General features: G+C 34.1%; 1 protein-coding gene and 1 pseudogene across 3 annotated transcripts in view; both read left to right on the top strand.

The window, feature by feature from the left end:
* The window catches only part of CSMD3 (CUB and Sushi multiple domains 3), a 1,081,491-nt gene that overhangs the window by 809,847 nt on the left and 258,001 nt on the right, over window positions 1-13,643 (top strand). For all 3 annotated transcript variants that reach the window (XM_033843074.1, XM_019931944.2, XM_019931943.2), the window contains one exon: window positions 4,715-4,909. In XM_033843074.1, the coding sequence (XP_033698965.1) occupies window positions 4,715-4,909 (195 nt within the window). The remainder of the gene's footprint in view (window positions 1-4,714; window positions 4,910-13,643) is intronic.
* Window positions 5,398-6,082, top strand: LOC141276942 (small ribosomal subunit protein mS31 pseudogene; annotated as a pseudogene).

Genomic DNA, 13,643 nt, shown 5'->3' with positions numbered 1-13,643 from the left:
ATGAGGTCTTATTTTTGTACTCCAGATGGTATTTCTTTACAAAGTTAGTGCTGAGTTTATGATACTCTCCAAATCCAACCTAATTAATTTTCTGGACTGGCCCTCAAAATTCTCATCTGTAGGGAAATTCCATCCCTCACTTCAGGGTCTCCAGAATCTGTCTTTTCCTATCAACCTCCCTATTTCTTAAAAACTGTTATCTCTTTAATAGTCTAGTTCCTTAAAGCTAATAAAGTAGTCTTGATGTTTATTTCTGCCATAGGCAAACAAACATGTCCGAATTTTCAAGATAAAATGTGCACCCCCAAAATGAATTGACGTATAACTGGATGTCCTGGATAGTAAGAACTATTCCTCTGTCATTTGTAATTCATGTTATATACTTTGACTCTGTTGATTTCTGTTAGCACTGAAAAAGTAAAGCTTTTAAGTCCTGACTTGCTCTAAATAATGGTATTAGTAGGTCTTTATTTAAAAAGCCATAGGTCCAGCACCTACCTCTATTAGAGCTCACACCAGAGTATAGTTGCCATTGCTTGTGTTCATACCTATCTATTCATCTCCCTCTTGAAGATAGACTGAATCTTATTTCTGTTTGTTTGCAAATACATAGTAGTTGTGCAAAGCATTTGAACAGTGAACAAATGCTGTAGTCAAACATCACAAATACACAGGCTTGCTAACATGGATTCTAGAAGGAATACCATTTTACATTTACATAAAGCAAATGGTGGATATGCTCCAGTGTTGTAGACAGTAGTAAACTGGAGCAAAGAAGTAGACGTTTGAAGGTAAGGGGAGATGTTTTGCTAACTTGAAAGCAATGTCCCCAAAGAGTTTAAATCAGTCTTGTCTCCATTTATCTTAATGTAATTTCAATGAGATACAATATTAAGAAATTCATACTTGGATACGTATTTTATTTTAAACAATGCTCTCTTTTGCATTGTTTTTGTATTAAGGCTATTTTAAATGATGTCAAGTATGTTTTAAATAATTCTAATTATAATATTTAATAAATGTGACTCATAGTAGTGATATCTATATTATTTTAACAAAATATATTATTTACATGAAGGAGAGAGAATATATACAGTCTTGTGCTACTGAAAGGGACCTCCTGGCAGCTGGTGTTTTAGCTGATAGGGGATGTCAATTTATATGCACCAAAAATCTGCAGTGGCAGACTTAACAATGGTTGTTTATATATGGCATAAGTTAGCCACCTTCTCCACGAACCTTAACGTATCATGAGTTACTTTCTAAATTAACATATGACTTTAAGGTAAGATACATCTTTTCACAGAGCAACCTATTACATTTCAGCTTTACCCTGAGGTGTTCTGCACCAATTGTTTAATTTACGTTTTAGCAATGTTTTCCAAAATAAAAGAGATACATGTGTGGTTTATATTTATTTTCAAAAAGCACCTTGGGAAATCTGGCCCTCTGTGAACTATGGATCTGCCAATAGAGAGAGCCTCTCGGGACTTATTATGATCATATGAGGGGACTACAATGCATACACAGCTTGAAGGGAGTTTAGCCTTATTATAGTACCATCTGTAAGTCTTTATTAATAAAATGAAAACAAGAACATAGTAAAGCTTTAATTTTTCCAATTGGATCTTCTTCAAGACACATTTTTCAGCGTTCTAATGTCAAACTTTTTCATTAAAATAAGCATTTACAATACTTTAATTTCATGTGGAAGAAATTCTGAAAAATATTTTTTTTGTAAAAATGAAAAACAAATCTATAGCTAAGATATAAGCTCTATTGCTTATGATCACTTCTGTCTTCCAGCAGATATCATCTAATATGCTTTATTTGGAGAATATAAAGCAAGGGGCTCTTTTACCTGGGATCTATTCAGTAGGCAAATTACTATTATTCATAAATTTTAATGATTCATAAAGTAAATTATTTTATTAAATTAATTATTCATTAAAATACTATCAACTTGTCTGCCTCACATTTTTTTTCTAAAACTAAAATCATCTTTCCATCTGCTTCCTAGCCCTTTATATAAGGATTCTCCAGATGTTCTCAAAATTTCCAGATGTAATTGCTGTGGCATACAGGGAAATAAACAAGGGCAGTATTATTCATAGAAAGCTATTTATAGAAAGCTAATCCTTTAAATTCAAGGATTTAAAGCAGTATGTAAACATAATAATGAGATAAATGAATACTATCAAAATGAGGCTAGCAATATAAAATTGTTACGGAATCAATATTTTTAATTTGTCAACCATGTTTCCCTTTCCTCCAAAAGTAGGAGGTTTGTATCATATTACAGATTCACTGATATGTCACTGAAAATTTGGGGAAAACTTTAAAGAAGGAAAAAAGCAAACTTTTCAAAAGATGAATGTTAGGCAGTTAGACATGTCAAAGAAATTAATCCTTTTAAATAGTAATTTCAATCCTTTTCTCTCAAGGAATTTAGTTCAGTTTCATGAAGGACAGCTGTAAATGTTAGGTTGCTGTTCTGCCTAAAAATTACATTGTGTTTTCCTGCTTATTTAAGAAAAGGATCAATGTCAGGTTTTATTCCTAAAAATTAAACAAACCAACCTCTGCAACACCAAATCCTCATTCTTAGTGACCAAAGAGCCTACTGGTTCTTTCCTTAAAATAGTATCATATGCATATTTTATCTGGGAAGAAATATAATTCCTTGGGCTGGGGAGCAATTTTTTATTGAAATCTGAATATGATATATGAAATACAAATTTTTTGTGCTGGTGTGTGTATGCATGCTTGTACATGCCTTTGGGAGATCAAGTTATTTAGTTTTGGAGTGAAGCTCAGAAATCAGGTTTATCGGACTTAACAAGCTCTAGTACAACTTCCCCCTTCATGTCTCTCATCTCCCTTTCACCTAGTCTGCTCATTACCCTTCAATGCTCAGGTTAGATGTCAGTTCTTCAGGAAGGTTCTGAATGCTTCTCCTTATGCAGCACACATCACAATCACAAGTATTTATTTAGTTATTTTCTTTATAGACTGTAAAAGCCATGAGGGCTAGAATATTTTTTCATTGTCCACTGCTGTATTTCTGGTGTTAGTTGGATAATGGACTCTTAAGTATTTGTTGGAAAGAAGGAAGGAAGGAAAAAAAGTGGACCTTTTCCATTCCTCCGGTATTCTAAATATTAAAATCATGTAAAGGTTTGTTTCCACCATTTCCTCTTCTTTTTTGGCTGCGTTGGGTCTTCGTTGCTGCACACGGGCTTTCTCTAGTTGTGGCGAGCAGGGGCTACTCTTCACTGCGGTGCGCGTGCTTCTCATTATGGTGGCTTCTCCTGTTGCGGAGCACCGGCTCTAGGTGCCAGGGCTTCAGTAGTTGTGGCTCGTGGGCTGTAGAGCACAGTCTCAGCAGTTATGGCGCACGGGCTTAGTTGCTCCGCGGCATGTGGGATCTTCCCGGACAGAGCTCGAACCCATGTCCCCTGCATTGGCAGGCGGATTCTCAACCACTGTGCCACCAGGAGAGTCCCCCACCGCTTCCTCTTTAGTTGAATTCAGAGAAGTCTATTGAAGTATTTTTTCCTAAAGCATAAATTTCTCATCATTTCCTATAAATGTTGAAGCACTTGGAACTCTGCAAACTTTAATGAATGGAATAAAAATATTTTTTCTGTTAAAATAAATCAGATTTTGATATATTATAACAATATGATTTCTGTAATAGCTGAACACCAAGATATTGTTGACTTAAATTCCAGTGATTCCACGAGTCCTATCCAAAGGTACACCCACCTCCTGAATTCCCATTAATATAAATTCTAATGTAGAAAATCACATTTGTTATCTTGAATTTGCGATGTCCCTTACATTGCTCATCTCTCTTATTTCTTAAGTAATCTATAATAATAATAAAATGGAAATATTAAGGTGTTACCCAGATCTGTTAACAACACAGTGTTCTACTACTTATTTACCAGAATGGATGAACTAATCTGTTTCTCTACATATTTTCAAAATATTCTCTCAGTCTCTCTAGTTTACTACCTGGGTCCACAGAAAACAGTTCTTTGTTGTGAATGGACTTTACTTTTCAATTTGTCTGTTACTATTAGCTTTGAAAGTTATTGGCTTTGACATAGACCCTCTGTCCAAAAAGATCATGGTTTGGATATTATAAAGATTTTGTTACTCTGTTTTAATGGGCAGACCTCTGACAGAAATGTGGGGAATGAGGTAGGTTAAGAGAAATGGTATCAGGGCAGAGACATAGGGGCTTTTACTTTCTTCCTAGTGATGAACTGAGATCAACATAGGCAGTAGTACTGTATCTATGTTCAGTCACATGGAATGAGTGTACATCATTTGGGGGGAAGATCTTTTAAATAATGAAATATTAAATAAAGAAATAAGTTCTTTTCCAAAATAATTCATTTAAAATACTTATGCATGGATTATAGCACATAATTTATAATAAACCACAAAACCCTGTTTGACCATAAATATTAGATACTGATTTTAATGAAAAGACCAAGGAAGAATTTTATCTTTTACTAATCAATGTGAATTAGCAAAACGTCAGATATGGTTAAGGACTACTTTGTACTTTGAGCCCTCAAACAGAGGCAGAAAGGGTGTTGGTGCTTTCTGTTTATCTAGAGGTAGAAATGAAGAAATATTAAAAGTTTCATAGATTATTGTATTTTAAAGTAATTAATTTTATATCAACATTGTTTTACAGCAAAACTCCGAGAGTCCTGCTTTGATCCAGGCAACATAATGAATGGCACCAGACTTGGAATGGATTATAAATTAGGGTCAACAGTCACCTATTACTGTGATGCTGGCTATGTTCTTCAAGGTTATTCAACACTCACCTGTATCATAGGAGATGATGGAAGACCTGGATGGAATAGAGCCTTACCAAGTTGTCATGGTAAGAAAATACTTTTTGGCTGAGTTTTTATTATTAGAAAGAATCAAGAAATGTTTAAACCTGCTTCTGTTTTTTTTAAAAAAGTCAACTATTTAAAACACAGTCTACAAGTATGGTATAGGCAATGCAGAGATTTTATCAAGGATTTTAAAATTGGATTCTGTAAAGAAATGGTTTTGAAAAAGTGCTCATATTCCCAGGTGTCTCTAAAACAATGTGCACATTATAGTATGCCAGCTCTCTGAGAGCAGGGATATTACCTCTTCTGTTCATTTGTGTGCCCTCAGGATTTAAAGGAGTACCTGAAACTTCAGGTACTCAGGAAATACTGACTGAGTAAATGAGGAACAGACACACTGAAACTGACATTTCAACAAAAGTAGATAAATGCAATAACAAATATTATCAAAAATCAGTGATAAATCTTTATCTGAAATAGGGATATAGAAAAATAGACATTTTTCCTAAGAATAGGTTGTCTAAAAACAATGACCAAATTGGAGCTACTCAGGCAGCTCCAGCAGCATAAGGAAGACCCAAGGGCACAAAAAGATGGAGAAATACCTAAAATTAGTTTCAGTAACATAATATCAGATATGAACGTTGCCAGATCTACTACAGCTAGAGTTACTAAAAGACCAGTACATCAGTTTCAGCGTGCTGAAGGATCTGACAATGATCATAACCAGGAGAAGATCACTTATCTTAGAAAAAAATCTTAGGAAAAATATATTCAAGAAGAGACTTAATATCTTTGAGATTAAGGCAGTTAAAAGAGGCACCTGAAACAGAAACATCACCTTCACTTGGGATATGGAATTTGCTAAGCAGTTAGCCACAGTAAATGAACAGCCCTTTCAGAATGGTTTTGAACAGATGACCTAGTGGACAAAAGAAGGGAAACTGTGGGAGTCCCCAGTTAACAATGAAGCAGGTCTTAATGATGATGGTTCAGAAATTCATGGATATGTATTTCTTGATAAATAACTGGAGGATTTTCCAAAATAAGGGCCAATCCACCATTTCATAAAGCTGGTTTCGTGTGGCCTTTCCAAAAACCCATATCAGAGTGTTACACAGAAGTGGAACACAGAGTGGTTTAAAAATTATTTTAATGAAAAACAAGTCATTCTCAAGGAAAGTTACGTACAACTCAGTTGCAGACCCTGGTAATTTTAACTTCAAGCTCTTGGAGATGGGTATTATAACTAAATAAAACAGTTTTACTAGTAAAAGCCTAATACTGCCTGTTCAAAAATCACATACTTATACATAACTCTTTTTTTTTTTTGGCTAGAAAACCAAGTTTTTGTTTTTTGTTTTCATTTTGAAGCTGAAATGTGCAGTGTATCAAAATTAAGGATTTTGACAAATCTAAAAGTCATGTGACATTTAACAATTGTATTGAATCCTCAAATGGCTTTTCATTTATGTCTTTTTAATTTATATCCCATTGCAATCAACTTTGCTAATAAGCACTATCATCTTATTGGTAGTCTCACTGTTGCTAGTGAATCAGTTACACATATACATATGTCCACTCTTTTTTAGATTCTTTTCCCATATAGGCCATTACAGAGTACTGAGTAGAGTTCCCTGTGCTATATAGTAGGTCCTTATTAGTTAACTATTTTATATATAGTAGTGAGTATATGTCAATCCCATTCTCCCAATTTATCCCTCCCCCCTTACCCCCTGGTAACCATAAGTTTGTTTTCTGTGACTCTATTTCTGTTTTGAGATAAGTTCATTTTACCCTTTTTAAAGATTCCACGTATAAGTGATAGCGTATGAAATTTGTCTTTCTTTTATAACTTTATTATTGAAGATAGAGATACAGTGCAAAATACAGTTTAGTAAGGAGAAACAATGATATCACCATGGGAAGTTACCACAGACTCTCTAGTCAGTTGAATGATCCTAACGCATTGTACAAAATTGACATGGGAATGATACCATTCAGGGCAGATTTTCCAAACTATGGGTCACCACCAGTGAGTCATAAAATCAATTCACTGGATTGTGACTAGCATTTTTATAATTGATATAAAATTGAATAAAATAAAATAAAAGATAAAGACAAAAACATTATAATTCAAAGAACGTAGTAAGGATATTGTTTTCTGGAACTGTTTTCAGTTATATATACAGAGGTAAATAAAGTGCAGTAAATAAATATATACCCATATTTGAGTGTGTGTGCATGTAGGTGTGTATGTATATGTTTGCAATGATATAAAGTGTATGTATTACTGTGAATTTCAGTGGAACAGGAAAAACCAGCAACTCTGATCTGATGATTAAAAGTTTGGATTTTTGGGGACTAATACACATGGTAATTTTTCTTAGTTATATAATGTATTCACCCATTTGAATTATCTGTGTGTGATTTCTGAGTTACACAAGTCATTTGACCTCTCTAAGCATATCGTCTCTCATTTGTAAAACATGGATAATTGAAATCTTTGCTTCAAAATGTTGTTATAAGAAATTAAGAAAAGATAGGTAGCTACTAAATGGTCATTCTGTTAATATCAGAACAATTGGTTAATTCTTGACTTGAATTAACGATTTCTTCCATCAGAAGTTAAAGGGAATAAAAAGAGAAATAATTACTTTGGATTTAATCCTGACAAAGAGAAAAAAGTAATTGATGACATGGAAGTTTATAGGAAATGTAAGAGAAAGAGTGATTTATTATCTTAGAATTTAGAGCCATACAAAGGAGAAATCTGTTTATAGGCAGAAAAGCATACTAAACTTAGAAAAACACTTTTCACAATTTACTGTCAGTAATCATTAAGAAACCATAGAAAATTTCCAGGAGCCAGACAAGAAATAATCAAAAATCTGATGGGGAAAAATCAAAGAATACAGAAAACTACAGATCAAGAAGCTAAATGTTAATCACTGGAATAAATAATTAACTAGGTAGACTTCAGTGACTTAGGTGGGAAAGGCAGGCGCTCCACAATATATTGCATTCACAAATAATATGCTCGCCTAAGATAATCCTATGTCTTTCCAATATTTCCAATGTTTCATGGGTCAATTATAGCCCAGTTAAGTATATTTCATGTTGGTTGAACAGTAGTATCTACAGACAATTTGGAGGGAAGAGCAGACCTGAGTTCATGTCCTCTTACTGTATCTATAACCTGAAGCAAGCTGAGCCTTGATTTTTAAATCTTTAAAGCCTTTTAAATCTTTAAATTAATAGTTATTAACTCAATAGATTATTGTGAAGATTAAGCTATTAATCACAATACATGCAGAGGGCCTAGTAAAGTTCCCAGCAAATACTGGCATGTTAATACATGTGATTTTTAACACAATGTTCTAAAAGAAGCATATCACTGGAAAACATGCATTGCACTTTGCATTGTATGTTATGTTTTAGTTGAACTAGTACATTTTTGTCATTTCAATATTAATTAAATCTAATTTATTAATGTTATTATATGAATACACATTCACTCATTCCTAAAAATAGCACAGGAGTTGATATTTTAAAATTTCTTAAAAGAGAATATTTTTTACCATCACTTACAACGGTTATCATCAGACTTTTAGTCATAATGCCAAGATATAAAAATCAGAAGTTGGGATTCCCTGGTGGCGCAGTGGTTGAGAGTCCACCTGCCGATGCAGGGGACACGGGTTCGTGCCCTGGTCTGGGGAGATCCCACATGCCGCGGAGCGGCTGGGCCCGTGAGCCATGGCCACTGAGCCTGCGCGTCCACAGTCTGTGCTCCGCAGCAGGAGAGGCCACAGCGGTGAGAAGCCCGTGTACCGCAAAAAAAAAAAAAAAAAAAAAAAAGAAAGAAAAAAATCAGAAGTTATTTAATGAATGCTTTAATTTAAGGTACATTCATTATAAACATATGACCATAACTGATCATTTCTAGTATAGCAGAGAAAAAAGGAAAGCCCATTTTTTAGAACTAGATATACTTAACTCTAAACAATGATTTTAAGACAAGGAAAAAGCCTGGGTCAACTATGTGACCTTGTTCAATGTATTTATTTTGCATATCTAAGCATGAGATAATATTGTGTAATTTGCAAGTTTGTTGGGAGAATTATTTTAAATAACTTATTTAAAGTGTTTAGTCCTGTGACTGTTACTGTCACACACTAAGGAGAGCTTAATACATTTTAGTTTCTTGATCAGGTTCATATGCATCTATTTGTTTTCCCTCATGGTGATTATACAGAAATTCAAAATATACAGGACTCACTGACTTTCAGATTTAATAAATTAATACTTTAAAAGTCAAAATTAGTGCATAAATCATGTGCAATAGAGCTAGAAGGGTTTGTTCTTTATAAGCATAAATTCCTTTTAAGGTAAATTTTGTATTTTTTAATCAAAGTAAAATGTACATATGATAACTAAGAAAAGAATACAGAGAAGCGTACCATTTAAAGCAATATAAACCAATGTTCATCTGCCCTACCCCTCTCTATTCTCCTATTCCTCAGCTGAGTTTTTTAATAATTTCTATTTTCTCTGATGGCCCTCTCTGTGACTCTGCATAACATGAAGCTCTGTTCCTTGATTTACCAATATTAGACAATATCTACTGATTCCCTGATATAAAAGATAAATAGTTATGTCACATCCGCAGCTCCTCTCTTCAGTGTTTCAGTTATATTATTTTTGGTTATTCTAGTAATTGCCTTTGTCATGTATTAATTTGCTTATGCCTCTATTTGTAATTTCATCAATGTTTGAGAATTAGGTTGCCAGTCTTTGCTGCTTTTTATGCTAAGTCTTACCCTATAGAAGGAATCCTGATAAAAGTCTCTGATAATGGGAGCAGGAAATTTTGACTGACTGGTAGCCTTTGTTGCAGAGTACATGAGTAGGGAGTTAGCTATTAGACTGTGATCCTTAATGCCATCAGAAGATAGATTTTTATCATGGTTCAGGATTAAGTGTACATTTTAAATCTGAAGAAAATACTTTTAAGAGCTTATGTTGGACACTGCGAGATTATATTTGTCACAAGTAGATCCAGAATGATAGCATCCTGTGGTGGGTCCTTCTCAATGTCGAGAAATCCTGCAGTTGATCTCATGAGAATGTCACATATATTAAATGATGGCAGAACAGGATATCTGTACCTGCAATTCACTTTGTGATAAAAAAAAATGTGTTTGGAAAATAATTTCTTCTCTTCTTATTTTTCATACTTTTCATATCTGTTGAAACCCTGAGATATTTTATCTATAGACATACTAGATTAAAAGAGAAGTCATATAGCATTCTTATCCATGATCTGATTCAATATTAGGTAAATGTATTAAAACACAAATGGTGACAGAATCCATATTTCCCCTTAATATTCATTACTTGATTTATTTCACCTAACGGTATTCCATTTGTTTATATAAATACATCTCTACCCTGATCTAGGGCACCAGTCATCTCTTACCTCTTAACCTCTCTCCTAACTAGTTTCTCTCATTTTCTTGTTTCCCCATGCAGTCTCTTCTGAACACAGAAAAGTAATCTTTAAACCATACATCACATTATATCACATATTTACTCAAAATCTATCAGTGCTTCCTAAATCTGAATAAATGCCAAAGATCATATAATATAAAGCTCTACTTAATCTACCTATATACAACCTGACCTTCCTAAATATTTTCCCTTTTTACTTTATTCTTTGAGCCACACTGGCCTCCTGGATGGTTCTTCAAAGCACTCATCACACTTCTGCCTCAGGGCTTTTGCACTCCTTGTCCTTTCTGCCTAAAGCTTTTTCCCCAGCTCTCTAGCTGGCTAGCTTTTTCACTTCTTGTAGGCATATGATCACTTGTCTTTTTAGTAGAAAAGCCATTTCTATTTACTTTCTCCTGACTCCCCAAAACTCCCAGGATGAAATCAATGTATCTAAAATTGAAATTGAAACAGTATATCCTGGGTAAAGATATCTCTGATATGTAAATCATTAAATTTGGGGATACTGACCACAGTACCAATGCAATAATTTTGTTGATTGATTGATTGAGGCATAATTGACATCTAACATTAAACTAGTTTCAGGTATACAAATAATGGTTTGATATTTATACGTATCATAAAATGATCACCACAGTACATCTAGTTAATATTTGTCACCATATGTATATACAATTTTTTTTTCTTGTGATGAGGACTTTTAAGATCTATTCTCTTGGCAACTTTTATGTATGCAATACAGTAGTATTAACTATATTCACCATGCTGTACATTGCCATGATTTTTTATTCTGTAACTGGACCAATGCAATGTTCTCGATCTTTTCTACTGCTGTAGCCTACAGTGAGCACCCAAATAATATATAATTATAATGATAAGACCCTAAGAATAAACGTATTTGGACTGTTAAAGAATCAGTAGTTTGCCAATTATTCTAAAGAGAGAGTATCATTCATTCCTTTTTTCTCAGGTGTTTAGGTGTATCTGTATACCTGGTTCTGTACTAACTATTAGGGATAAAGACATGAATTCAATATAGTCCTTCCCCCCTGGAGAGTTTACCATCTGATGAGATACAGACAGATAAGGTACATTGCTAGAAATAAAAGTAGAGTATCGTAAGAGCAGCATGGAGGTGCCTCTGACCCAGTTACAAAGAGAGATCAGGGAAGTCTTCCTTATGAAAGTGATACATGAACTGAGTCTTAAAAGTATAATTAAGAAGGAACCAGGTGAGACACAAGGCATGAGGAGATGTTATACTTCACACCTAGGGTTCAGCATATATAAAAATGTAGAAGCAAGAGTAAACAAGAATGTTGGTAGAATTTCAAGCAGCTCAATAGGCAAAGTGTGCATGGGGAGGAGATAATAGCTTATCTGTATTGAACATAGTTTGAAGTTTCATATACATATTATTTTATATCTCACCACAACCCCAAGAATTAGGGACTACTAAAATTCTCATTTTACACATGAGGAAACCAAGAGAAAGAGAGATTCAGGTAGTTGCTCAGAGTCATACTTGCCTAGCAGTCTTGTTTAGGAGTCCATGCTCTTAATCACTGCCCTAAAGGTAGGCTGGGCAATTCTACAAATGACCTTCTATTGATCTTTTTATATCTCTAGAGCCTAAGAGTGCCTGGCTCTTAACCAACATACTAGTTGTTTAAATGCTTCATGAATGAATACATGGCACCAGGAATAAGTGTGAGATTTTGGATTCTCCACTTATTTCTGTAATCTTCCTTTAGGCTAGGTATGAGAATTAAGAAAAGGTAAATTCCTACCAATAACTGATATAAAAGTGTTCACCTGAAATGGATTTTTGCATTTCATTTGAAATATAGCTCTGCACAGAATACACATGCCTTAATAGATATAGTCATTAACTCAGTTCTCTTTTAAATCTGCAACATTATTTTTAATACCTTTGTTTTGCTCATGTTAACATAAATCCTGGATTCTGGAAAAAAAATTAACTGAATCGCCAATGACCTGTACGACTGATCAAAGTGCATGAACACAACTATGTTAAACTTAGACATCCAGTAGTCATCTGACACCACTGTTTATTCAACTTCCAACTGCATGTGAAATGATGAAAGCTTTTAAAAGGAGAGCTCTCTTACCCTAGCAACTGAAGAGAAAGTTTTGAAACAAAGCAAAAGTTCATTTTGTGATTGTAGCTTTCCAACTTTAGAGTTATCTCTCATTAGTAACCTCATATGACCTACTTTTAATTAAATCATATTTTTATGAAGAATTAAATAATTGAACTTTTATTCCAGATCTTCTGTTTAAATGGCATAATTTGCCTTGGGCTAATTCCTTATTTCAAATATCCTTGAGGTTTACAAGATTTTTTTGAGATGTGAAACGAGTCTAGACCCCATCCATTATAAATGCATATAGAGATTATCTAGTCTCATACACTAAGCCATTTAGCATTTGATTTCATTTAAGTATGTGATATAACTAAAGCATGTAGATGAAAGATTCATGAAAAAAGGCCTAGAGTTAAATTGTTTTAAAGTATCATCAAATATCCGCCTTTAATCAGCTACACATAGGAATTTTGTTCACAGACATAATATACAAATTACTTGTCAGAACCGTGTTCTACAAAGAAGTGTAATACATTCTGTGTTGAAAAAGTTAAGGTAGTATTGGGATAAAACCAAAGCACACTTCGTTTTCATGTGAATGGAGGAAACGTATACGAAAGGAAACGGGAAGGGAAGCTGATGTTATCGAGCACCTGCTAGTTTTCAGGCACTCTTACATACATTATCATTCCAGTTGGCCTCCTGCATGCTCCTTTAGAGAATCATTAACATTGTTATTAATAAATCCCTGCCGGTTTGGATTCTGGAGCATACCATATATAGAGTTGCCCATGTGACAAGCAGTTCAATTGCAAATCAATACCTATAATTCAGAGCATATTTTCTTGTGACCACAGACTTGGAGCTCATATTTAAACCATTTTTATTTTCCGTGCTTTTGGCATCTCAGTCACTACACCATGTCTCCAGAGGGGTAGTCGCATGGCCTCTCATCATACTAAGATGCCCCCCTTCTCCACTACCATCTAGTCTATATTTAAGTCAGACGTCAAATATGCCTTCCTAATGTATTGCCAGTTTTTGCAGAAAAATAAGAAAAAAAATTTATACAGAAAGTTGAATCAACCCAGCAATTCTCTCCTTACAGATGAAGAAAGCAAAGCGTGTAACAGTAACCATTAGAAGTCATGGT

This window comes from Tursiops truncatus, chromosome 17 (genome assembly GCF_011762595.2).
Source record: "Tursiops truncatus isolate mTurTru1 chromosome 17, mTurTru1.mat.Y, whole genome shotgun sequence".
NCBI lineage: Eukaryota > Metazoa > Chordata > Mammalia > Artiodactyla > Delphinidae > Tursiops > Tursiops truncatus.
This window is presented reverse-complemented; position numbering and strand designations above follow the sequence as displayed.